At 47.3% G+C, this 27,119-nt stretch overlaps 2 protein-coding genes across 8 annotated transcripts in view; one reads left to right on the forward strand and one right to left on the reverse strand.

The window, feature by feature from the left end:
• GAB3 (GRB2 associated binding protein 3) overlaps positions 1–27,119 on the reverse strand; it is a 78,995-nt gene that overhangs the window by 4,422 nt on the left and 47,454 nt on the right. For 2 of the 7 annotated variants that reach the window (XR_004347957.1, XR_004347958.1), the window contains exons 7-10: positions 26,356–26,437; positions 25,289–25,391; positions 15,619–15,735; positions 10,157–14,308 (exon numbers count right to left, since the gene is read on the reverse strand). Coding sequence is in view for 2 of the 7 variants with exons in the window: in XM_032618850.1 (XP_032474741.1) it covers positions 14,192–14,308; positions 15,619–15,735; positions 25,289–25,391; positions 26,356–26,437 (419 nt within the window). In the remaining 5 variants the exon portion in view is untranslated. Of the gene's footprint in view, positions 1–9,099; positions 14,309–15,618; positions 15,736–25,288; positions 25,392–26,355; positions 26,438–27,119 lie in introns of those variants that run through there. The other 5 variants (XR_004347961.1, XR_004347960.1, XR_004347959.1 and 2 more) reach the window with 5 other exon arrangements.
• On the forward strand, positions 446–8,407 carry LOC116747274 (translation initiation factor IF-2-like). The gene is made up of 5 exons (XM_032619047.1): positions 446–607; positions 1,589–1,646; positions 5,707–6,157; positions 6,511–6,639; positions 6,872–8,407. The coding sequence occupies exons 1-5, from the start codon at positions 446–448 to the stop codon at positions 6,984–6,986; spliced, it is 915 nt and encodes a 304-aa protein (XP_032474938.1). The 3' UTR covers positions 6,987–8,407.

Below are 27,119 nucleotides of genomic sequence, written 5' to 3' on the forward strand. Positions count from 1 at the left end.
TGGAGTCTTGCCTTGAGACTTTATCGGTGGAAGCAGAGCAGCTTTTAGTCCTCCACACTATTGAGATAAGATCCCTCTGAGTACTGTATATGATGTCACCCGAATTCGGAGTTTCCACTAGCAGACCCTCCGTCCTTGGGCACGGTTCTCTCCCTGTGCCACTGTGTCCCCTCCGGTCCTCCACCCGCCAACTCCGGCTGCGTGCGCTCTGCGATCCACCCCCGAGACCCGGGGAGGCGGCTGGAGTCGGTCCGGACAGTCCGTGTAGACAGCAAGCTGGGGCAGCTGCACGGCTCACCTCTTCGGGGTCTCAGCTCCCAGAGATCCCTGACGGTCCTCCCTCACCTGAGGCCCAGTTTCTTCACAGCCTGTGTTTCATATATTTTGGCTGCATTTAGGGGATTCTTTCAAGCCAGTGCGGGGGAGATCCGGTCCCTGTTCCTGCATGTGCGTGAACGGAGTCTGCCGGCACAGAACCCAGAGAGCTCTGGCAGTGTGGGCTGGAGGGAGGGAGATGCTGGTGCTGGGGGTGGTGGCGGTGGGCGTGGCGAAGACGGTGATGATGGAGCATCTCCCCCGCCAGCACGCAGCAGCTCTGGTGGCTACGGCAAGGGTCTTTTTCTTTCTTCCCTTTTTAAAAACCGTTTTTAAGACTTTAATTATCGATGGGGAGATGAGAATTGAGCACTTTCACGCCACTGTCCCTCTGCCTCCTCCCCAAATGGTTCTATTCTACTCACTCCAGAAACTGTGCCCTCCCACCACAATTCTGGTTTCCCCACATCTATGTCACCATTAGGTTAGCGTCCCGCAAAAATAAAAAACTGAGTGTGTGTGAAAAGAGCAAACAACCCAGAAGCACTAGGCTAGGAATTTTGTAGTTTACTGGCTTTGTTCCAGATCAGTGAAGAAAACTGCTGGCGCACCTGGCTCAGGGTCTGGGCAGGGGCAGTTAGCTCCCTCTAAAATACCCTGCGATCATGGAAGTTTTACTTCTTCCTCTCCAATCTGGTTGCCTTTTATTGATTGCTCTATCTATCCCCTTCTAGTGGGCTGGTCTTTACTTACTATTTTCATGCCCAGTGTTTTTGCTTGGATAGCAGACCTTGTATGTTTTCCCTTGGGTGCTGGCTACTTTTGTGTCCGTAAACATACTCGAACTTTGTTCTTAGGTGCTGCGGTTACTTGGAGACAATTTGATTCTTTAGAATCTTGCTTCTAAGATTTGCTACGTGGCGCTAGAGCAGCTTCTACTGTAGAATTAATTATTTTCCCGCTACTGAGGCAAGACCCTTCTGAGTGCCCTCCCTCAGGCCTCTTGAATTCCGAGGTTTCCATTCTGGCCAGTGGGGACAGGTGCTCATCTAGGGCCTGCTTGAGCCCTGAGCATAGTTCCCTGTAATCCTTCCTGGCAGCCCTTTCCCAGGCCCGGGGCGGTTTCCTCACACACTTGAGCCGATCAGCACCCCGTGATACTCCAGGGGGACCCTCTGCAGATCCCCAGGATCCTCTCTGCCGGCAGCTCCCGAGCTACAGTACCCCAGGCTCCAGGGCCCGACGTCAATCTGATTCTCCCTCCCTCACCCAGCAAAGCCCAGAATCAGCCTACTGCCTTGGCCTGACAGGTGAACTGGTGAAGCTGCCAGGTTGGTTTAAAACATAAGTCAGATTGCGTCACTCTTCTGTTAGAAAGAATCTCCAAAAGGGACTCTTAGGGACAAAGCCAAAGAACTTACAGTGGCCTGAAAAGCCAGATGTGAGGGACTTCCCTGGTGGCGCAGTGGTTGAGAATCCACCTGCCAATGCAGGGGACACGGGTTCGATCCGTGGTCCGGGAACATCCCGCATGCCACGGAGCAGCTAAGCCCATGTGCCACAACTACTGAGCCCGTGCGCCACAACTACTGAAGTCTGCGCGCCTAGAGCCCAAGCTCTGCAAGAGAAGCCACCGCAATGAAAAGCCCATGCACTGCAACGAAGAGTAGTTTCCCCTCGCCACAACTAGAGAAAGCCTGCGCGCAGCAACGAAGATCCAACAATGAGGACCCAGTGCAGCCAAAAAAAAAAAAAGCCAGATGTGATCCAGCCCGTTTCCTCTCCAATATTCTCCACTCCCACCCTTTCGCTTGCTCATCGTGGTTCAGCCCCACTGGCTTCCTTAGCCGTTCAAAAATGCCAGGCCGGGGGCTTCCCTGGTGGCTCAGTGGTTAAGAATCCGCCTGCCAATGCCGGGGACATGGGTTCGAGCCCTGGTCCGGGAAGATCGCACGTGCCGCGGAGCAACTAAGCCCGTGCGCCGCAGCTACTGAGCCTGCGCTCTAGAGCCTGCGAGCCACAACTACTGAAGCCCGCGTGCCTAGAGCCTGTGCTCCGCAACAAGAGAAGCCACCGCAATGAGAAGCCTGCACACCGCAAGGAAGAGTAGCCCCCGCTCGCCGCAACTAGAGAAAGCCCGTGCGCAGCAACAAAGACCCAACGCAGCCAAAAATATAAATAAATAAGTTTATTTAAAAAAAAAAAAAAAAAGCATGCCAGGCTGGCTCCTGCCTCAAGTAAGTTTATTGGGGTTTTTTTTTTTTTTTTTTTTTGCGGTTCGCGGGCCTCTCTCTGTTGCGGCCTCTCCCGTTGCGGAGCACAGGCTCCGGACGCGCAGGCTCAGCGGCCATGGCTCACGGGCCCAGCCGCTCCGCAGCACGTGGGATCTTCCCGGACCAGGGCTCAAACCCGTGTCCCCTGCGTTGGCAGCCGGATTCTTAACCACTGCGCCACCAGGGAAGTCCCTGCATTGTTTTGTTTTTTTTTTTGGACTATAGCATGCATAGAGCAATGTGCATAAATCGTCAATGTACAGCTCAATGGAATTTTAAAGTGAATACACATATGCTACCTTCCCTGGTGCCTCCTCCAAAAGGTTTAATAGCCTTTTGGATGCTCAGATATTCTAGCTTTGGTTCTTTCTGGTTGGCTCCCATGTCCTTTTGACATGCCTCTTCCTTCTGCTTTTCAAGCATGTCCTTACTTTCTGGCACCACAAGTTGCTCCAGGCTCATCTTGTATTTTTTCCTGCCCCATACCTAGAATCTTCCACCTCTCCAAGGACCTCTGGTTCCTTTTAGTGGAGAATGGTATTGAGAAACCAAGGTCTGGGTACAGGGTGTGTTCATTGCTACTGGAGTTTCACTGCTTCTAGACTCTTTCACTGGACAAAAGTAGGAAATCTATTTTTTAAGAGTTCATACCGCAGTCCCCAATTCCAATCTGGCAGTACAGTTCTTTTCCCTCATTCCACAGCGATGCTCCTGTCAACATCCATGTATGGATATATTTACTCATGTCCTCTACCAGATACAGTCTACCATAGGCTCCACAATCACCTCGACACCATCATTGCCAACAACATACATACTGGGAATAAAGCGGAGTCTTTCTGTCCTTAGAATATATCCCATGAAGGGAGCACAGTCAGAGGGCTGAATTTGGAAGGTACCTGACTTATTTTCTCTGTGTGGTTCTGTTATCAACTGGATATGCAGTTAGGCTTATTTGCTTTTGTTTATATTCAATTTTGGCTTTTTTTTCACTCTTTCAAATATATATCTATTTTATTTATTTATTTATTTATTTATTTATTTATTTGGCTGTGCTGGGTCTCAGCTGCAGCGTGCAGGATCTAGTTCCCTGACCAGGGATCGAACCCCGGCTCCCTGCATTGGGAGCGCAGAGTCTTAACCACTGGACCACCAGAGAAGTCCCTCAAATGTATTTTTGAACATATAAAATATTTGCATGGTTCAAAGTCAAAGCTATACAAAAGGATATATTACAAGAAATCTCATACCCATCTCAACCCCCTATAGGTGATAATTTTCACTAGTTTCAGGGTTTTCCATCCTCCTTATATTTTTTTTCCCCAATAAGCATGTGTGTCTGTGAGCGTGTGTGCAGTTGTCATTTGCACCCTGCTTTTTACATATTTTCATATAACAATATATCCTGGAAATCATTTCATTTTTCATTAGAGATTTTCATTCTTTTTACTGCTGCTTAGGACTATTGTGTGAAGACCTAGGGTTAAGACGGGAATAAAGACACAGACCTACTAGAGAATGGACCTGAGGATACGGGGAGGGGGAAGGGTAAGCTGCGACAAAGCGAGAGAGTGGCGTGGACATATATACACTACCAAACATAAAATAGATAGCTAGTGGGAAGCAGCCGCATGGCACAGGGAGGTCAGACCGGTGCTTTGTGACCACCTAGAGGGGTGGGACAGGGAGGGTGGGAGGGAGGGAGACGCAAGAGGGAAGAGATATGGGAACATATGTATATGTATAACTGATTCACTTTGTTATAAAGCAGAAACTAACACACCATTGTAAAGCAATTATACTCCAATAAAGATGTAAAAAATAAATAAATAAAATTAAATTAGAAACAAAACAAACAGAAAAAAGGCCTATTGTATGAATGAACCACAATTGATTTCACCAGTTCCCTGCTGATGGATATGTGCGTTGTGTCCAATAGTTTTCTATTACCAGTTATATTACAGTGAGTAATTTTATAAATATGTTGTTTCATATTTGTGAAGTAACTTCCTACATGTGGCATTGCTAGGCCCAAGACACTGAGTTTTGTACTTGTTTAAATACACTGTTTCATCCGACAAGCAGCAAAGCACCTACTGCATAAACTGCAGTGAAAGGGTACCAGAGACAGTACATCAACAGAAGTGAACAAAACAAAGTTACGATTTCAGATTATTAGAAAGGCAACGGACTGAAATGGGCAAATGTGATGAAGGGTGCCTGGAGGTAGTATGTTAGATTGGTGATCCCGAAGGCCTCTCAGAGGTGACACTGGAGCGAAGATCTTAACATCTTAACGACAAGAAGGAGCCAGCCACGGGAGTCTGGGGACAGAGTCTTCCAAAGAGGAAGAGTAAGTGCAAAGGGGGACGGGGGCAGGCCACCCTTGGTCAGGAGCAGAGAAAAGAAAGACCCTAGAGGCTGCACAGAGTGAGGAAGTGGGCAGGTGGGGGCAGAGAGTGGAGGAGCCGGGAGCCAGGTCACACAGGAAGGAGTTTGGTTTTGATTCCAAAGGCAATGGGAAACTGTTTCAGGATTTTAAGCAAGGACATGATATGATGTGATTTATATCAAAAATTAAGAACTGATTCTACTGTGTGGAGAGAAGTGGGGTGATTTAGGATTTATTTTCGGGGAGATCCAACAGGCTTCGGTGATCCAGTTCAGCTTTTTGCCCTTCCTTATGATTACAAAGTAGGAAAATAGAAAACTAACAGGACTATCACCATCGGAAATTTCACGTCAGTTTAAAAACTTATTTTTGATTAAAAATGTCGTATAAGGGCTTCACTGGTGGCGCAGCGGCTGAGAGTCCACCTGCCGATGCAGGGGACACGGGTTCGTGCCCCGGTCTGGGAGGATCCCCCATGCCGCGGAGCGGCTGGGCCCGTGAGCCATGGCCGCTGAGCCTGCGCGTCCGGAGCCTGTGCTCCGCAACGGGAGAGGCCACAGCACTGAGAGGCCCGCGTACCGCAAAAAAAAAAAAAAAAAAAAAAAAGTCGTATAAGGGCACTGTCAAAAACTTGCAGGAAAACAGAAAAAGGAAGTTAAAATCGCGTCACACAGTTTGCGAAGGGCCAGGGCTTTGGGAGGGAGCCTCAGTTTCTCTGCGGCCAAGGGAGTCTTGGAGAACGCCCAGCCAGGCCGGTTCCGCGGGAAGCCACCACGCACCCCGTCGGCCTCAGCGGGGCCTGTTTGCGCAGGCGCACGGGGCGGAGTCAGCGCGAGGGGGCGGAGCTTCAGGAAGGAGCCCTTGTCTCTCAGCCGACCGCGGAGAGAGCGGATGGGGAGACCAGCGGCCCGAAGACAGAGTCGGAGGCAGAGCGCGCTGCAGCCATGCAGGCGGCAGAGGCGGAAGCAGGCGCAGGCAGGATGGCGGGCGGCGCTGAAGGCCTGGACAGCCAGGGGGGCAGCGGGGGCAGGGGGTGCCGGGGCGGCCCTCGCAGCGGGGGTGCTGCTGCCGCTGCAAACGACGGAGCTCTGTGTGCCGCGCCGGCACAGCACTCTCCGGGGCCGGGCGGACACCCCGCGTCCACAGCCAGAAGGCCGGGAAGCCGGCCACACGTATTGTATCCTACCCGACGGCGGAGTGGGGAATAGGCTGCAGACTGCGTGCAGTGGGAGGTGGGACAGAGGGACGCACGAGTCAGGGGCAGCCTGGGAGCGAAGGGGAGAAGGGGGAGTCAGGGGCTGCAGCGGGGTGGTCTTGAGGGGGAGAAATAAGAGCAGAAGGAAACCCGGGGCGCCTGGGGGCGAAGAAATGAGAGCACGGGGCAGCGGGGCGGCTGGGGTGGATTAGGGCCGGGCGTGGTCTGGGGGGCTGGAAGCAGTTCTGAAAGGGGTGAGGCTGGTCAGGGTGCCCTGAGACAGGGCCCAAAGCACCAGATCCGTGTGAATGTTGCCTTAACCGAATCTCCATCAGCGCCCTAAGTGTGCCTTTCCCGTCCACCTTGGAGGCGGAGATCGCCCATGGGTCCCTGGCCCCAGATGCCGAACTGCACCATGGGGCTGTTGGGAAGGAGCTCACAGTAAGCGGCAGCGTCCTGGCGGTGTAAGTTCTAGAAGGGGCTGCTTGGGAGTGGCAGCAGGTGGCCGGGCCAGACTCCCCCAAGGGCGCTCTATTGGAGACTCGGAGATACTCCAGGGTTGGATCTAGGGAGGTGACGCGGTGCACTGGACCCGATGGAGATGGCAGCGGCTTCGGTGTCACAGAGGGGCAGAGCCAGAGAGGGACTGGAGGGGTTGCTACCATCACCTTGATTTTCTTTTTCCATCACTTTTAGCCACTGGAGAGCTGAAGATTCCCACCTCCTCCAAATTTCCATCGTCAACTTTCTTGACCAGCTTTCTCTGGTGATACGGACCATGCAGCGCTTTGGGCCCCCCGTTGCACGCTAAGCCAGGGCTAGAGAAGGGGATTAAGGTCTAAACTTGTGCCCCTTCCTAGACAGTGCATCCCTCCTAGGGCAGTGATTTCTGTAGTAGTTGCCACTTTATTATGGGGGCCTCATCTTTTGCCTCTACTGGCCCTTGGGTGCTGAGGGTTCACTTACTTTGTTTGGTGCTTAAATGTTTCTTAACTACTGGAAATAAAACTGAGCTATGGGGCTTCCCTGGTGGCGCAGTGGTTGAGAATCTGCCTGCTAATGCAGGGGACACGGGTTCCAGCCCTGGTCTGGGAAGATCCCACATGCCTCGGAGTGACTGGGCCCGTGAGCCACAACTACTGAGCCTGCACGTCTGGAGCCTGTGCTCCGCAACAAGAGAGGCCGCGATAGTGAGAGGCCCGCGCACCGCGTTGAAGAGTGGCCCCCGCTCGCCACAACTAGAGAAAGCCCTGGCACAGAAACGAAGACCCAACAAAGCAAAAATAAATTAATTAATTAATAAAACTCCTACCCCCAACATCTTTAAAAAACAAAAACAAAAACTGAGCTACGATGCTATGTCTGACTTGATTTTCAACTACAGCACCTTTAAATCTTCTTGCCTCTGTCCTTAAATTGGAGGGGAGGTTCTGTGATGCAGATATTCAAGTAGTACAACGCAACTGAAGACAGTTTAAGAAATGGAAGAGGATAGGTCCTGTCTGTCATTCAGTATTAACTACTGTCAACATTTTGGAATATTTTCTTAGTTTTATAGTGGTATTTATGTAGTAAATGTGTAACAGTAATAATATTTTGCAAGTTTAGCATTTTTCCTCATATTTTTCATCTAACATGAACCTTTTTCTAAAAATTCTCCAAAAGCATTATTGAATGGATGCATAAAAGATACATTATTGAATGTTTAAATTCTTTTCAATTTTTGCCTTATTATATAGGTAATGATTCAGTGGAATGCTTGTACGTAGAGCTTTGCCTGAGTGATTGTTTTCTTAAGATAGACTACAAGAGGTAAATTGGTTAAATATGTAAAGCTCTCACACTGCAGTGTGTGAAATTGCTCTCCAAATTGTACAGAAAGTGTACCCTCCCACCAGAATGCTGGCTTCTCACATCCTTGTCACTACTGGGTCTCCTCGGTAAAATTTTTTTAAAAACTGGGTTTGTATGACAAGAGCAGACAACCGAGAAACACTCGAATAGGAGCTTTGTGGCTTACTGGCCTTGTCTCAGATCAGTGAAGAAAAAGTGCTAGGACAGTCATTTGAGCCTTCAGTTAGAAGGAGTTAGCTTCCTGTAAAAGGTGTTGTATCCTGCAGCCTTTCAAATAAGCTCACTTATATTCTAGTAGCTCTTTGGTAGATGCCGTTGGATTTTCATCATTGATCACGTTTTCTCAGAATAAAGGCAGTTTTGCTTCTTCCTTTCCAATCTGCGTGCCTTCCAGTGATGAATTTTTCTCCTGGTTAAGGATTGGATTTGGCTGCTCTGTATCCCTGGTAGTTTCTTCTTCAGTGTCAGACGTTGGGCCTTTTTTTCCCTGGGTGCTGGGTATCTTTGTATTCCTAGACATATTTTTTGAGCTCTGTTCTGGGATGCTGTCAGGTTACTGGGGACAGATCCTTTTGAGTCTTGCTTTGAAGATTTGCTGTGTGGGACCAGAGCAGCTTTCAGTGTAGGGTTCACTTTTTTTTTTTTTTTTTAAGTTTTTGGCCACACCCCGTGGCATGTGGAATCTCAGTTCCCCGACCAGGGGTCGAACCCGCACCTCCTGCATTGGAAGTGCGGAGTCCTAACCACCGGACCGCCGGGCAAGTCCCATAGGATTCATTTTTTTCCCACACTACTGAGGCGCGGGCCTTCTGAGCCCCCTTCAGGATGCCTCCCCAGTTACGAGGTTTGCATTCTGGCCGGTGCGGACAGCCCCCAGTCCCTGTCCTGCTCGAGCGCTGGGCAGACTTACCTTCCATCCTTTGGGTGGCCCTGTCCCCCGCCTCGCAGAGTTCCCTTCCACACTGATGCCGCTCAGTGGTCCTCGGCGCACTCCAATGGACCCTGCGCCCTTGGGCACGGTTCTCTCCCTGTGCCGCTGTGTCCCCTCGGGTCCTCCACCCGCCAACTCCGGCTGCGTGCGCTCTGCGATCCACCCCCGAGACCCGGGGAGGCGGCTGGAGTCGGTCCGGACAGTCCGTGTAGACAGCAAGCTGGGGCAGCTGCACGGCTCACCTCTTCGGGGTCTCAGCTCCCAGAGATCCCTGACGGTCCTCCCTCACCTGAGGCCCAGTTTCTTCACAGCCTGTGTTTCATATATTTTGGCTGCATTTAGGGGATTCTTTCAAGCCAGTGCGGGGGAGATCCGGTCCCTGTTCCTGCATGTGCGTGAACGGAGTCTGCCGGCACAGAACCCAGAGAGCTCTGGCAGTGTGGGCTGGAGGGAGGGAGATGCTGGTGCTGGGGGTGGTGGCGGTGGGCGTGGCGAAGACGGTGATGATGGAGCATCTCCCCCGCCAGCACGCAGCAGCTCTGGTGGCTACAGTGATACTGCCTTTCAAAATATGTCAGATCATGTCTCCCCTGCCTAATTCCCTTCACAGGCTCCATTCTCATGCAGAATATAAGCCAGAGGTCCTTGTAATGGCCAGCAAGTCCCCATATTCTAATCTGTGAATCCCCCATTGCCTCTCTTACCTCCTCTGCTCTCTCTTGCTCACTCCACGCCAGCCACGCTGGCCTCTTGCCTGTGCCCTCAATATTACAGGTTTTCTACTGACTTGGGGCTTTTTGCACAGTCTGTTCTCCCTGCCTTGAATGTGCTCTCAAATACAGCACCTGGCTGACTCTCTCATCTCCTTCGAGTCTGCCCAGATCTCATCTTCTCACTATGCTTCTTCCTGTGGCCACCAACAGCCCAGTGCACAGCCAATCCTCTTCCTGCTGTTCTTTTCCATACCACTCATCACCTTCTATGATACAGTATAATTTACAAATTGACTTTTTATTTCCTGCCTCTTCCTGATAGAGGTAAACCACTATTCTGACTTCTACTGCCATAGAGTATGAAAGTGAATTAAGTCTCACGTTGAAGAACAAAAACATGGAAATGATTTAAAATTTCAAGACAGATGTAAAACAGGGAGGATGCATTTGTTTATACAAAGGTAAACAAAAGATAAAACTCACTGAAATGGAGGTTTTGACCATGAAACAAAGACCAAAACAACAGTGCTGGATGGAAGCCAAATGGCGCTGATAAGGCAGAGGGGACACGTCCCATGGATTGTTGTGCCTTCCACATGGAGCTCCCCCAGGAACCGATGTCTGTACGTGGCGGCAGAGTGGGGTCAGGTTCGTTTTCATCCTCGTGGGGCTCCAGTGACCTGGCAGCCTTGATTGTCCCCGAGGCTCTCCAGCCCCCCTCTGCCATCGGTGAAGTGCCCGTGGCGGGGTGTCTGCATCTCAGCTCTGCTGTCTCCCATCGGGGCCCCTGCTCCAGCCTGCACCACTGCCACTCTCTCTCAGTTGCAGAAAATAAAAACTAAATTTATAAAAACAAATGACAATTAAAATAAGGAAATGATAACAATAAATGCAATTTAAGATCAAGGAAAATAAAGAAGTAGAAAGTTGGAAACTTAGGGAGCTGTCTGGTGAAGTAAAGGGGCCAGAGCATGAGAGGCCTGGGGCTCAGAGACCTTTAGGTCAGGTTTCCCAGCCCCTGCTTCTGAGGTTAGCCTTGTGGGCCGACCTACTCTCCTTTAGGTCAAGGGCTCAGCCTGGAGTGTGTGTCAGGAAAAAGCGTTCATGGTAATCAGCCTCGTACTTGACCAGGGTGAGGAATTTCACGTGGCTTCTCCTCCTTTCTCTCAGCACCAGGACTCCCGTTGGCTGGAGGGTCTCTACTTTTGGCCTGTTTCCCCCAGACCTGAGCCCCTGCTATTCTGGTTGTCTCTGCCTCACATTGTGGCCTAGAGATGCTGCTGACCTGGCATCCAGGGCAACTGGGAGTCTCAGCCATAGGGAAAAGGGAGGTGGTGGCACAAGAGACCCCCTCTGGGGAGAAGCAAGCTGGGCGCTGTTGCTTTTTAGTGTCAGTAATGACAAAGGTTGTGTTATACGTGGTATCTGGCAGAGCCGGTAATTTTACCGCCAATTATTGAAGCTAGCTGCTGACCCAGATGTCAAGGATGTGGTTTGGCTGAGCAGAAGCAGTACTTCTTACAGCCACTTGCTCCACTGTTTGCAGCGAAGTAACATGGATGTAGGTCATTCCATGTTGAGTCAGGTTAAGTCTGTTGTATTTGAAAATGGCAATGAAGTCTATTTCCACTTATTCAGGTTTCAAAACGTGTCCCGTAGTTTTTCAGATGTCATCACTTAAATAAGAGGGCACTTAGGTCACGATTCCTCTCCTTATAAGACTTTTATTAATGCCAGACATGAAACAGTAAAAACATAGTGAATTGTTAAAAATCTGCACGGTTGTGGATACAAAGGTGGTTTGAACGGGGACCTAGGAGGAGGCCTTGAGAGGGGGAAGCCAGGCCTAAGGGGAGCCATCAGTCTTGACCCGGACCCAATGGCCACGATTCAGCTGCTGCGCGCTGCGTGGCGAAGTGGCCTGGACATTGAGTCCCCAGGGTCACACCATGCCCTTGTAGCCAGGCTGTGTGCTGGGCCTCAGGGCTCCTCCCTCCCCAAGGAAAACTTAACTCCCAACGTTCCTGGGCCTGTGGACTTAGGCTTGAGACCCTTCGGTCCCCCTTTCTGCATGACAAAACGCCTGATCTGGAAGCATTTCCTCATGAAAGGAGACGGAAGGAAACGAAGCAAAAAGGAGATACAGAAAATAATGCGAGATTAATTGCTGCACTGTCCTGTTATGTTGATTCCCAAATCTTCTAGAAAGGTGTACTCTGCACAGTGTACAGACATGCCATGTGTACTTGACTTGGAGTGGTATCTGGGATCATCTCTGTTAAAAAAAAACACAAAAATCCCTCAGACCCCATCAGAATCATAGCCCTCTATTACACGTGGATTATCTCTGCCGGAAAACAAGATTTGGCCGGCATCACTGTGATTTGCAGTACCCTTCTCAGGAGCATATGCTGCCGTCAGCTCAAAAACTACCTGCATTTTGTGTCCCTGAATCATTATGCCTTTGTGTAGCCACCCATTAGCAGTTTTATCAAAGCAAGACATCACCGCACACACCCTGGACATGAGGGTGAAGCCATATTTCTTTACATCCCTAATCACTTCCAGACAGGTCACACCGCACAAGTGTCTATTGTTTCGTGCAGTAAGTATGTCCCTGGAAATGTCTTGTAGAAACAGATTTTTGTGTTTTGGTCAACTGGATGACATTTCACCGCCGACAAAGTTTCAGCTGCATTTACTATTCCAATCTATCTTCAATCTGGTGAGCTTCTTGACACTTGGACGTACAATTTTTCTGCACTGGCCTTTGTCAGGCAATCAGTGAGCTAAACACAGGTGGCCCACACATAAGGAAGCCACCATCTATGGGAACTGGCAGTCTGTAGCCCTGGATTCTTGCCTGAGGCTCTGTGACTCCCTGCAAGTCACAGAAGGCAGAAGGCAGCCCCTTACAGGCTCTGGCCATGGAGCAGGCCGTGGGCTCAGGGAGCCCTCCCGTGGCTCCGTCCAGACTCACTAAGGACTTAGTTAAAGTCCTTGGCAATTGGCCCCCATCTTGCTCTGGGAAGAAAATGATGTCACCAGACCATGCTGCTTTGAACATCAAAATTACTTCTCTTATGGTCTGAAAAACCAAGATTTTGGTACTTACCTTCGGAGCAGTTCGAAACCCCGAAACCCTGCAGCAAAGCCTACAGTTGCCCTGCCTCACCCTGGCTGCCGCAGACCTGCCCGCCTATTTGGTCCATCCTCGTATATAAGACACCGTGGCAGAACAGTGGGCCGGAACCTGCTTACTACCCGGTTGTTGAGGTTTGTCTTCTGGCCGCAGGCACTCAGAAGGATCGGCAAAGGGCGTTATGTAAAACTCCGAGCCCAGTCGAGCCTGTTGTCTGCGTCCCCTGAACCCCAGTGCCCCACAGAGGAAGGGGTGACAAGATGCCCTCATGGCATGCTGGGAATGTGTGCGGTCTCAGGGGCTAGTCGCCACGAAAGCAGAAGGGGAAAGTAGCCAGGAAACCTGAGACTTGAAGTCACCGGTGTTTGGTTTGTTCTTTGGTTTTGTTTTGGATCAGAACTATATCACTCAGAAGCTTGAGTCCAGCACAGGATGGCCAGGGACAGCTTTCCCCGAGGTGGCCAGGGGACCGTGTGAACCAAGAACACATTTCACACTGACTGTTGGGAGGTGTCTCTAATGGTAACCGCTGATTGTGTTAGAGTGCCCTGTTTGAGCACCATACAAAGAAACCCTGGCTCGACAGGCATACCTTTCAAGTGTAAAAGCACCTGCTCAAGATCCTATGAAAGGGAGAGGAGAGGATGAGCCATCCCGTGTCTGCATGTGTTTCCCATGTGTCTCTGAAGTCATCCTAAGTGATTGAGGCAGCATTAGACGGTGGAAGGAGCCTGACTTGCTGTCTCACTCCATGAGTCGTCTTGGGTCAAGCGTTCCCCTCTCTGGTTCTTGGTATTGTTTCCCTCAAAGTGGGAGCAGTGATCTCCGCCAAGCCTAGCTTCCGAGGTCTTTGAGGGGAAGAGATGAGACGATGCGTGTGAAAGCATGCCGGGAGAAAGCCAACAGCAATGGGACACCCAGCCACAGGTGGCTGCTTAGGCACGCTGTCCTTAGAGCCACCAGCGTCATATGATATGCTCATCGCGGACCTCGGGACTCAAGGCTCCTGTCACTCGCATTGTCCTTCTGCCACCATCACTAGGCTTGATGTCTTGCACTGTGCCTTCAGGGGTGGGGACAAGATGGTGCCCAGGCGCGTCTCTCCTAGGATCATTTATGATTCCAGTGGAAGCACAGGAGAGAGATCGAAACTTCAGGCATTGGAGTCAAGAGATGTCATCCTGTTGGCTCCAATCTGCATGCCAAAGGCTCCACTGGAGAAGATTTCTAACGCAACTTTTGCTTTGATTGTTCCTACCCTGCCCGAATGGAGTTTTCTACATCCCGGTCCACCAGCCTGAGGCTTGGCAGGGGCAAGTGTGGCCGGTGACAAGGGCTGGCCTCCGTCAGAGCCCCCTGCCCACAGCCCAGCCCCGTCACACTTTGGATTGCCTCTCGTCCGTCCACTCCTGCTTTGTGCTCTGGAGAGCTTGCGTCTTCTGCTCATCCACTTGGACATAGTCTACTCTTTGCTCCTCTGAAAAGAGAAGTTTCTGAAGGGGGAGAAGAAAAAGGGTTTCATTCCATCAAATTTAAAAATTCAGCACAATGTCAGTCAGTCTCTGGTGGATTACAGTGTCAAGTATTGGCTGGCCCTCCCTCCTGGGTCATCACTTGCAGAAATGTCACGCTGCGTGTGAATGTGTGTAAATCTCTCCTCACGTCTGCTCCCTTCAACTTAGCTCTAGCCAGCTGACTCGCCTTGGCCAATATAATATGAGTGGGGTGACGGGTGCCCCTCCTAAAGAGGAGAGAGGCGTCCTGTGATCCTGCACTCTCCCTTTTTCTCCTGCCAGGACACCGGCATGCCTCACGTGGGGACCGTGATGGACTGTCCCACAGGCAACAACTGAGAAGCCTTTGCGGTCAAAAGCCACAGAGATTCGGGGCTTGTCTTCACTGCACAGCCGACCAGAACTGGCTCATGCACCGTCTGGGCTTATCTGTCTATCCTGCTGACCAGCTTTGCTGGAGTATCCTTTTAGGTTTCTGGGATGAAATGAAAGGTAAAGGAGAAGTGGGAGCTCATTCAGCAAAAGGGAAGGGAAGCCTCCCAGACTGTTTTTTTCTCCACACACACAAAATGAAATTATACTGTATATTCTGTTCAGCAAGTGATTTTTCTCATCAAACAATATATTGTTAGCGCAGTCTAGACTATGACCATCCCGTGCTAAAAACTATTCAGCTGTTGTCCACTGCTCACCAGCCATTCATTCCATGGCTTCCCCGGGCAGTGAGTGACAACAGTCAATGGCTAAGGTCCCTTACATGGATTAACTCACTTAATCCTCACGACAGGCTTCAACATAGGCGTTATTTCTGCTGACCACTCTACAGACAAGAATACTACTCAAGGGAGTCAAAACTGCCCAACCTGGCACTTGAGGCCCTTTACGGAGCTGCTTCAAAGCCAACTGAGAGCTCCCGTCACCACTCCCCAGAGTCTAGCCAAGCGGGGCTGTTACTTCTTCCCTCAGCAGGCCCTTCCTATGCCTGGACTACACTTTACGCCACCCTCATCTCTGCCAGAGCAATTTCTCAACAAACGTTACAGTCCAAGCTTTGAAGAGCACGAATACTACATACATTTACACACGTAGACATGCAAAGAACACAGCCCCGAGGGAAATACACCAGGGCTTCTGGGAGGCAGAGTTAGGGCTGACTTTAAGATTCTTCACTGTACGTGTCTGTAGGTTTAAGACTTTGCAAAGAGAACATCCACGGTGGAAGCACCCAAAACAAAATCCATACCGAAATGGAATCTCCTGGGAATTCTCAGACGCAGAGTACTTCCTACCTGCTGCACAGGGGCTGGTGATGCTGAGTTGAAGTCCAGGGCTAAATAGTCCAGGCTGAATTTCCTCGTCCACGTCAGAGCTCCACTGCTCAGCAAGTTGGCTTCTCCGTGCTCCTCCTAGAAATCAGCGTCACAGGATGCGGGTTACCGACTTCTGGCCGGGCTGCCCAGGGGACGAGCAGCTACCATTGGACAACAGCGGCCCGATGAGTCCTGTGCAGCTCAGCCTGCACCTCGGAAGGAGAGCTGGCTTTGAAATACAATACAGCCCATTTGGCCTTCACACGAAGCTATGCCTTCATTCACCATTGAAGCAGTTGGCCAAAATCTCCCCCAAGAAGGAATCATTTTACGGATCTGACAGGCCCATGATACCTTAGAGACTTTAAATCCTGAAAAGGTCAATCACACTTATGAAAGCTTTAGTGAAGACATCCCAAATGCATTTAAAGATACTTTATACAATACAAACAGTGATAACGTGTGCAACACACACCCATGGCATCACCATCCAGCTTCGGAGTATACCACCACTACATGACACACACGGCACATGCCGAGGGCTGCGTTCTACTGCTGCCTTCTTGGTTTGTTTTTTTTGTTTTTTTTTTTTTTTTCGGTACACGGGCCTCTCACTGCTGCGGCCTCTCCCATTGCGGAGCACAGGCTCCGGACGCGCAGGCTCAGCAGCCATGGCTCACAGGCCCTGCCGCTCTGCGGCATGTGGGATCCTCCCGGACCAGGGCACGAACCCGTGTCTCCTGCATCGGCAGGCGGACTCTCAGCCACTGCGCCACCAGGGAAGCCCTACTGCTGCCTTCTTGCCCCCCAAGGGGGTGAGTGCTACCTTAAACTTGGTGTTTACCACTTTTCTTTTTAAAGATGGCTTTATGAACGTGTGAGTGTCCTTAAGTGACATACTGTTTTGTTTTGACTGTTTTGAACTTTTCTCAATAGAACCGTATTGTGTGCATTTGTGGTGACTTCAATTTGCGCTCCATTTACATACTTCACATTCACCCATGTCAATGCCCCATTTCATTCATTTTCATTAGCATACATGATTCCATTACGTAATTTATTTAACTGTTCCACCAACAACAGACATTTGAGTTGTTTCCAGTTTGGAGGCTCTTACAAGCAATGCTCCTGTGAGCATTCACGCACCTGTGGAAGAATTTCTAGGGTGTGTCCCTGGGATGTGGGCCCCTTCAACTTGACTATCACCAGCCTGATATGAGGAACATGGTATTTTACTGTGATTTGATTTTCCACACCCTTGATAATTTAATTAATTGGCCATCCTTTCATATGTCTACGGGTCATTTATTTTTTTCTCTTCTGTGAATTATCTGTTTAGGTTTGTTTTTGTTTTGCTAATTTTTATACTGAAGTGCTTGTATTTTTCTGATTTGCCTCACATATCTAAGAGACTAACAATTTGTTGGTTATGTGTGTTGCTAATAGCCCATCACAGTCTACAGTGGGTTTTTCTTGGTATTTTTTAAATGAAGAACTGTTCTCGCTTTCAATGTAATATATCAATATTTTCCTGAGTAGTTTGCTCTTGTATTTTGTTTAAAGAATTCTTCCTATGCTGAGGTTGTAATTTGTTTTCCCACATCTTCTTCTAAGTTATCAAGTTTTGTCCTTTACATTTAAGTAATAACCTAGCCTCAACTGATTTTAACATGTGGTGGTCACCCAGGGACACAATTAATTCCCTTTTGTTCTGTTCGCACCCCACATAGGCAACCCTCCTTTTCCCAGTAATGCAGCCTCTGTTCACATATCACGTTCCCATATGTGAATAGCTGGTCAGTTCTACTGAATATTTTTGCTTTTCTCCTTTAACATGTTAATGTGCTTGACTGACTTGATAGATTCCTTTAATTTATGGTTGTAACAGCTCATCTCTCAGGGAATATCTGTAACAATAGATTTAAAAGAAACTGTTTCTCCTTCTGGCATAGTTTGTTTGGTTTCTGTCTTTATGCTAGAGCTTCCCTCTTGGGTCTGATCAGTCATTCACTACAAATCCACCTGCTTTCCAGTTTTCCAATGCGTTACCGTGTTGTCTTCTTCAGTGCTTCACAGCCGTGTGGGTTTATGCCTTTAACAAATCCCTTACTGTGATTTTAGAGGATGGTTTGGGACGGAGGGAAAACAGAAGTCTGTGGTCAATCTGCCATTTTTACTGAGATGCCCATGAACAGATTCTCAAATGTTAAAACTACTTTGCATACCTGGAATAATTCCGACTTGTTCGTGCATATTTTTAAAATTAATTAATTAACTTATTTATTTTTGGCTGCATTGGGTCTCCATTGCTGCGTGTGGGCTTTCTCCAGTTGAGGCGAGCGGGGGCTACTCTTCGTTGCAGTGCGTGGGCTTCTCATTGCGGTGGCTTCTCTTGTTGCGGATCACAGGCTATAGGAGCGTGGGCTTCAGTAGTTGTGGCACACCGGCTCAGTAGTTGTGGCACGTGGGATCAGAAGTTGTGGCTTGCGGGCTGTGTAGTTGTGGCTCGCGGGCTCTAGAGCACAGGCTCAGTAGTTGTGGCGCACGGGCTTCATTTCTCCACAGCATGTGGGATCTTCCCGGACCAGGTCGAATCTGGTCGAGCTCAATCTGCTCGAACCCGTGTCCCCTGCATTGGCAGGCAGATTCTTAACCACTGCGCCACCAGGGAAGCCCGTTCATGCATATTTTCAGTTTTATAAAGTACTGAACTTATTTTACTAAAATCTTTAGGATTTCTTTTGTAAACAGCTTTACTGAGATATAGTTCCATACCACGCAATTCTCTCACTTAAAGTGTACAATTCGGTGGTGCTTAGGCTATTCACATATTTGTGCAATCATCACCTCAATTTTAGAATATTTTCATCACCCCAAAACGAAATCCTGCACCCCGTAGCCATCATCCCCTAGTCCCACTATCTCCCCAAGCTCTAGGCAACCACCACTAATCTAATTTCTGTCTCTATAGATTTGCTATTCTAGACATGTCATAGAAATGGAATCATACAATATGTGGTTGTGATACTGTGATTTACAAGAAATATATATTTGGTCATTCAGATGACCAAATATTTATTTCTCATATATAGTTGGTCTTCAGTCCACGATTCCTGGGTCACAGCTCCCAAAACCCTTCGAATTTCCTAAGTGTTGAGAATGACAGAGATGTCTCTTATTATAGGAATGAGGTGGCACCTGACAACGTGCCTCCTACTTGCGAGGAGAACCAACCATGTGATCAGAAGCTTGGAACTTTCAGTCCCACTTCCCGGCTCCCACCCGATCTCCGGGGAGTGGGGAGGTGCTGGAGCTTGACTCAGTCACCAACGGCCAATGATTTAACCAGTCATACTGTATAATGAAGCCTCCATAAAACCCAAGAGGACTGGGTTCAGAGAGCTTCTCGGTTGGTGAACAGCTGGAGGTGCTGGGAGAGTGGCCCCTGGTGACGGTGTGGAAGCTCTGGGCCCTTTCCTCATGCCTCGCCCTGTGCCTCTCTTCTATCTGGATGTTCATCTGTATCCTTTATCATATCCTTTTATAATAAACTAGTAAACGTAAGTAAGTACTTCCCTGAATCCTGTGAGCTGCCCTAGCAAATGAGCCAAACCCAAGGAGGGGGATGTGGGAACCTCCAATCTGTAGCCAGTCAAGTCAGAAGCACAGATAACAACCTGGGATTGTGACCAGCAGCTGAAGTTGGAAGGGGTGGGCAGTCTTGTAGGACTGAACCCTTAACCTGTGGAATCTGACGCTATCTCCCGGTAGAAAGTGTCAGAATTGAGTTGAATCCTTGGACGCCCTGCCAGTGTCCGAGAATTGCTTGGTGTTATGTGGGAACCCACCCCAACCAACACGCACACATCCTGGAATGGGGTCCAGAAATCCCAAAGAGTGGTCTTTTGTGACTGGCTTCTTTCACTCAGCATATTGTTTTCAAGGTTCATCCTTGTTGTTTCATGGATCTGATTTCATTGTATGGATGCATAACATTCCACTGTGTAGCCATACCACATTTTAATTTCCCATTCATCATTTGGTGAACATTTCGGTTGCTTTCACTTGTTGGCCATTATGAAAAATGATGCTATGAACATTCATGTGCACGATTTGGTTGGACTTATTCTTGCTTAGTGAGATTGATATATAATTTTCTACTCATGTTAGTGCTATTTGTTTTGGTATCAAGTTATTTTAGCTTTATAAAATAAGGTGGGTAATATTTCCTCTTTTTGCCATTCCCTGGAGGTGCTTATATAAGACTGCAATGATCGCTTCCTTTTGATAGAAAGTTTCTGTAAAGTTTTGGGGGCCTCGTGATCCTATGTAGTAAAAATTTCCCTACGTATTCAGTTTCTCTAATAATTTGTGTTTTCTGTTTTTACTTGAGTCAGTTTTTAATAATATTTTTCTGAGAATTTGCCTATTTTCACTAAAGTTTTGAAATTCACTCAATATGAAGTTGTTCATAGTATTCTCACATCATTAATCTCTGATGTATTTGCAATTATTACCTCCTTCCTTTGCATTCTTAATATTGTTTATTTGCATGCATTGCTTTCTCTTGATTGGTTGCGTTCAATTTTAATCTCTTAAAAGAGCAAATTAGGTCGCTGTTGATTCTAATTTTGTGGTTTATTTTGTTAATTTCTGTTTTCACCTTTATTCATTTTCCTTTCATGGGGTTTATTTCTTCAATTTATTACTATGAAAAATTTCTAATAATCAGCCAAATTGAAGAAAATATGCCATACACCTACCATCCACATTCTACCACTAACATTTGACTACAATGACCTATTTGTGAGTCTTTGGACTGAGGATTGATGTCTTTCATGAACTGTGAGAAACTGACATTATCCCTTTACATATTGCTTCTCTATTTTTTTTCCTATTATCTCCTCCTGTAACGCTGACTGGACAAATGTTTGACCTTCTCGTACTATCTTCCATTTCTCAACTTTGTTTATGTTTTTATCTCCTTGTCCTGACTTATCAGTAACTTCAAAACTATATTCTAGTTCACTAAATTACTCTTTGGGTTCAGTCTGTTTAACTCACCCATTGAGTTTCTAGTTTCATCCCTATTTTTATGTCTAGAAGTTCTAAATGGTCTTTTCTAATCCACCTGACCTTTTTTTTTTTTTTTTTTTTTTTGCGGTACACGGGCCTCTCACTGTTGTGGACTCTCCCGTTGTGGAGCACAGGCTCCAGACGCGCGCAGGCTCAGCAGCCATGGCTCACAGGCCCAGCCGCTCCGTGGCACGTGGGATCTTCCCGGACCGGGGCACGAACCCGTGTCCCCTGCATTGGCAGGTGGACTCTCAACCACTACGCCACTAGGGAACCCCCACCTGGTCGTTTTTAAATAGTATCTTTTGGCTCAGTCCAACTTTCAACTCCTCATCTTATTTTTTAAATATATGAAACATAGTTTTTTTATATGTGAAATCTAATATTTCTAATAATGACTTACTTCCCTAGGTGATTTTATTTTTTGTAATTTCTATTGATTTTCAGGATTTGCAAGTTCTCAATACCTTTGGCCCGAGAGATCCCCTTTCCTTTCTTGGCAGTTGAGTTTTGGATTTACAAAATACAATTTAAAACTATATTCTCTACCATTTTAAGATTATTTTTATATGATGGTCATGCGGTTTTCACGGTACCTTGCCTACTGAAGTGCTTCATCAAATTTAAAAAAATAGAACAGGGACTTCCCTGGTGGTGCAGTGGTTAAGAATCCACCTGCCAATGCAGGGGACACGGGTTCGAGCCCTGGTCCGGGAAGATCCCACGTGCCATGGAGCAACTAAGCCCGTGCGCCACAGCTACTGAGCCTGCGCTCTAGAGCCCGTGAGCCACAACTACTGAAGCCCTTGCGCCTAGAGCCCGTGCTCCACAACAAGAGAAACCACCGCAATGAGAAGCCCGCGCACCGCAACAAAGAGTAGCCCCCGCTCGCCGCAACTAGAGAAAGCCAGCGCGCAGCAAAAAAAAAAAAAAAAAAAAAATAGAAAGAAAGAAAAAGAAGAACAAAGCTGGAGGAATCACACTCCCTGATTTCAAACTATACTATAATCAAAGTAGTGTGGTAGTGGCAAAAAAACAGATGCATAGATTAATGGAACAGAATATACCCCACAAATAAATCCATACTTGTATGGTTGATTAATCTACGACAAAGGAGGCAAGAATATACAACAGAGAAAAGACAGCTTCTTCAATAAATGTTGGGAGAACTGGACAGCTACATGCAAAAGAATCAAACAGGACTACTTTCTCACACCATATACAAAAACAAATTCAAAATGGATGAAAGACAAATACCAGACCTGAAACCATAAAACTCCCTGAAGAAAACATAAACAGTATATTCTTTGACATGGGTCTTAACAATATTTTTTGGTTATGTCTCCTCAGGCAAGAGAAAGAAAAACAAAAAGTAAATAAAAGGGACCACATCAAACTAAAAAGCTTTTGCACAGCAAAGGGAACTATCAATAAAACAAAAGGGCAGCCTACTGAATGGGAGAAGATATTTTCAAATGATACATCTGACAAAAGGTTCATATCCAAAATATACAAATAACAAATACAACTCAACATCAAAAAAACAAACAACCTGATTAGAAAATGGGCAGAGGACCTGAATAGACATTTTCCCAAAGAAGACATACAGGTGCCCAACAGATAGATGAAAAGATGCTCAACATCACTAATCAGCAAGTAAATGCAAATCAATACCACGATGAGACATCACCTCACACCTGTCAGAATGGCCATCATCAAAAGAACACAAGTAACAAATTTGGTGAGGATGTGGAGAAAAGGGAGCCCTCGTACACTGTTGGTGGGAATGTAAATTGGTGCAGCTGCTATGGAAAACAATATGGAGGCTCCTCAAAAATTAAAAATATGATTCAGTAATTTCATTTCTGGGTATTTATCACCCCCCAAATACAAAAACACTAATTCGAAAAGATACATGCACTCCCATGTTCAGTGCAGCAGTATTTACAATAGCCAAGACATGGAAGCAACCTCAGTGTCCATCAATAGATGAATGGATAAAGATGTGGTATACGGATGTGTATATATATGTGTGTGTGTGTGTGTGTGTATGTACATGTGTGTATATATATATATATATATATATATATATATATATATATATATAGACACACACACAATGGAATGTTACCCAGCCAAAAAAAAGACAAAGAAATCTTGCCATTATGACAACATGGGTGCATCTAGAGGCTGTTATGCCAAAGTGAAATAAGTCAGAGAAAGACAAACGCTACATGATCTTACTCATACGTAGAATCTAAACAAAACAAAAACCAAAAAGCAGGGGTTTCCTTGGTGGCGCAGTGGTTAAGAATCTGCCTGCCAATGCAGGGAACATGGGCTCGAGCCCTGGTCTGGGAAGATCCCACATGCTGCGGAGCCACTAAGCCCATGCACTGCAACTACTGAGCCTGCGCTCTAGAGCCCGCGAGCCACAACTACTGAGCCTGTGAGCCACAACTACTGAGCCCACGAGCCACAACTACTGAAGCCCATGCACCTAGAGCCCGTGCTCCACAACAAGAGAAGCCACCACAATGAGAAGCCAGCACACCACAACGAAGAGTAGCCCCTGCTCGCCGCAACTAGAGAAAGCCCGCATGCAGCAATGAAGACCCAACGCAGCCAAAAACAAAAACAAAAACGAAAACAAAAAATGAAAACAGACTCACAGATACAGAGAACAAATGGGTGGCTGCCATAAGGGAGGGGGTGAGGAGTGGGCGGAATAAGTGAAGGGGATTTGGAGGCACACACCTCCATTATATAACCCATGGGAATGTACTCTACAGCGTAAGGAACAGGATCAATAACATTGTAGTAAGTCATAGAGGGACAAATGCTTACTAGACTTATCACGGTGATCATTTCATTCATGTATGCACATGTCAATCATTACGTAGTACACCTGAGACGAACAAAATGTTGAACATCAACTATATTTCATTAAAAAATAAAGTAGCTAAAGAAGGATAGGTGACTTTAATAAAAGAAAACTTGTATTTCAGCCCCTAGCTTAAATTTTTACATTCAGATAAGAACTTGTCCTCAAAGAGAAAAAAATTATGCATATGATTATGTGCAAAATTGAAACTGAATTATATTAGTTCTGTCTACCAAATGGGTTGTTTTGTGGAACAAGTGAAATAATGTAAATCAAAGTCATTTGAAAATATCATATTACTAAATTTAAAACACACAACTGAATGAGATGGGATAGGCTTTAAATTCATTTATGTGGTGGTTCCCTCAGAGCTACCTTCCTTCAGCCAGTTTTCTGGGCTCTTAATCTACTGTGTCATATTGCCTAGTAATGTACAGAGACAGTCATTAATCAATGATTATATACAGGCAAGAGACCAATCCTGAATTACGCTGTTAATGAAACAGTGGTCTTTCTCACAACCTCAAAGATCAGAAATAACTGCTAGTGTCTGGAATGATTCTGCACTTGCTTCTATGAGGCTATAGATTCGCTTCCCTTCTCTGTTCTCTGGAGACAAAGCACAGCTGGGCAGTATCTTTTATAAGAGTGTTTTCTTCTAGAGGTTTCCCAAGGGCCATTACTAAGTGTGAAAAATATTGGGAATACCACAGCAGACTGGATATGAGTCACTTTCCACCTGCATATGGGTACTCACAGAACAATCTCTCAAATAGAAAGGCAAAATGAAGCATTTAATTGCTGCTTCACTGGAGATGACTGTTTTGAGAATTTTAAATGCCTGTTACTGTCACGTATAGGAAGGCAGATTTCTCTTCTCAAAAGTATATAGTCTCAGTGCCTTGAACACTGTCCTTCTAAGATCTCTTTTTCAAAATTTCATAAACAGAGATTCTCTCTAGAGTTCCCTACATTTTAAAGTTCTGGCTAAAGGGCCTGATAATTGCCAGAGGTGCTAAAAGACCCCCTTTCTCTTCAGTAACCCATTCTCAACAGAATCCAAAGTAGAGAGAATGGAAGGGACAACAGAGGGCAGGAGGAGAGATTGAACCATAAATCGTTCATCAAAGGATCGAGATGTCGGGTCTCTGTGCACTCTGGGCCACAGAAAGACTCTACCAGGAGTCTCCAGAGACTAGACCCATCCATGACCCGGGACACCGGGCCACCGTCCCAATGGGACTCTAAGTGATTCATCTTTGGTAAAGGTTCGGAGGCAGTCAGGGCAGGGCTACCCGGTGGTGTGGTGGAAGGGGACATCCAATGTGTGAGTTTTCACAGCTTAGACTCTGGACATCCAGGAAGCTACAAACCTACTGGAGTCAAACACAATATCCCAGCCATGGTGAAAAGAGTTGCTAGCATTTCCATTTTCCCATTACACGTTGCAGCCCTGGGTACACTTAAAACTGTGGCCTCAAAGTGGTACGAGGAGCTGAATATTGCAGGAAAGAAAACCGACTTCATAACAACTTGTTCCCAGTCTGGAAAACATTGTAAGCTGGTATTACAGTCAAGTAATTGTTTTAAGATTGCACAGGACTTTCTGAATGCTATGTTTCCTTTACAGTGAACTGATAATATAGATTGGGGTGAAGAATAAGAAGAGTGTGAAAAATATAGGATTACCATTTGCATGTAGCTTTGTTCCTCTTCTCTGGAAACAGAATTGGCAAAAAATCTTGCAGGATTAATACCATTTCTTTCTGGAGAGAGAAAGCTGGTTCGATTGCTAAGAACAGAAATATAGGTGAGGTCAAGGCAATGTCTTACAGCTGCTCTGAAAGCCAGCCAAGAACTGACATGGCCCCTCTGGGCTTTTGGCCCTCGCCCCCGCTTCCCCATGCAACTTCCTTCTGGCCAAAGCAATTCCTGAACCAGGAGAGAGACTACCCCGCAGCTGCCGTCCTGCTATGGGGAAAAGGGTTCCCAATTCTCAAAGGCTATTTTTTTTCCAGGCCCTCCATGTGACACAGCTCATGAGCTTTCTAGAAAGAGACCAAGGCATCATATCATTTAGAGAAAAACAAAACAAAACAAAACAAAACAAAACAAAAACGCTCCTTTGAGGCTCTCTTGTTTCCATTCAAAGTAACCAGGAAAAGTAAGGAAGTGTGGTCATTCCTTTGGTAGGAATCCACTTTCATCCAAGGCTCTGCAGTTCTGTCTGGGAATGCAGTTCACTGCAGAATTCTGCTTTACAGAGCCGTTGTGTCCTGCGGCATATAGGGTGAACTAAGAAACTCCCAGGCCAGGCTCAGGACTCTGAAATTCCTACAAGGACTCTGAAATTGCTACAAGGTGAGATGAAAGGGTGCAGATACGTTTTGGGGTTTGTCTCCTGAGCCCATGTGAATTGGGATTGAAAAAGAACCTTTCTCTGTTGGTACTAGGGTTGTAGCATGTAAGTAAGGATCTAAGGGACAGCCATCTCAGGCCGTGAGGATTGCACAACAGAGAAGCAGATGTGAGAGACAGGTTCCCAGCAGCACTCTTGTTCCCGATTCCATTGTCCTGGGAGATTGACTTATGGTCCTTCCTCTGTGACCTACAAAACACTTCCAGCTCGGGATAATAAATCCCATCCCTCATTCGACTTAAGCTAGATCGAGTGGGCTTTGACTACCTTTAACCACCGAGGCCTGAGTAATGCTGGGAGTGCACCGGATGAGGCCCCTATGAGCAATCAGACTCACCAAGGCACAGTGCTGGTCCTGGTGAGAGACGTGTGTTCCCGGATGGTGGAGAGGCTTTTCAGGTCCAGGGGAGGTGACCGTGCTACAAGATAACACATGACAACCAACATGGTAAGTTCTCAGGGGTTCAAGGCCAGGAACTGAAGACTATAAAACAATGACATTCCATCAGATCCACATTTACTTACAAGCAGTGCCAATGGTGAGCGTGCTTTTTGCTGTCCTACTCTTCCCTGCCTCACTGGGGGTAGAGGGGACAACCACCGAGCCAGTGGCCACATGATCAGCTGGGCTTACATCCAGTCACTACACACTTACCGAGAACTCACTGTCAGGCATGGTTCTAGGTGTCCCAAACTGAAACTGTACCTTTCTTCCCCATCTCTCTGCCTTAGTTAGAGTCATCTTCGGATCTCAGCTCAACAGGTCCTGCTTAGGAGGAAAGCCTTCTTTGACCTCCAGGCAAGATAAGGCCCAGCTCATGGGCTGTCATGAGTTCCTGTGCTTACCCTTCACAGCACTCGCCCACTTCGTGACGATACATTCAGCTGTGATGATCTGATTCGGCTCTAGACTGACCGCGTTCTGGGAGCACAGGGTTTTCTGGCTTGTTCACTGCAGTAGCCTTGGCATCCCATTCCCCCTCAGCTGCCCGACTTGCTGAGTTGGTCGTGAGCGTATTCCTCTATTGCTGCCTTGACCAGCTTGGTTTTCTAGCTCTTTCCTCCACTAAGCCACACAGGTGGAGAGTGTTTAACTCCGCT

The sequence above is a fragment of the Phocoena sinus genome, chromosome X (genome assembly GCF_008692025.1).
Source record: "Phocoena sinus isolate mPhoSin1 chromosome X, mPhoSin1.pri, whole genome shotgun sequence".
NCBI classification, from domain to species: Eukaryota; Metazoa; Chordata; class Mammalia; order Artiodactyla; family Phocoenidae; genus Phocoena; species Phocoena sinus.

Coding starts and splice junctions, on each gene's coding strand:
- LOC116747274 (XM_032619047.1), top strand. CDS start 446: ATGTGCGTGAACGGAGTCTGCCGGCACAGAACCCAGAGAGCTCTGGCA. Junction 6,158..6,510: donor GGAAGCCGGCCACACGTATT/GTATCCTACCCG, acceptor AATCTCCATCAG/CGCCCTAAGTGTGCCTTTCC. Junction 6,640..6,871: donor AGCGGCAGCGTCCTGGCGGT/GTAAGTTCTAGA, acceptor CATCACTTTTAG/CCACTGGAGAGCTGAAGATT.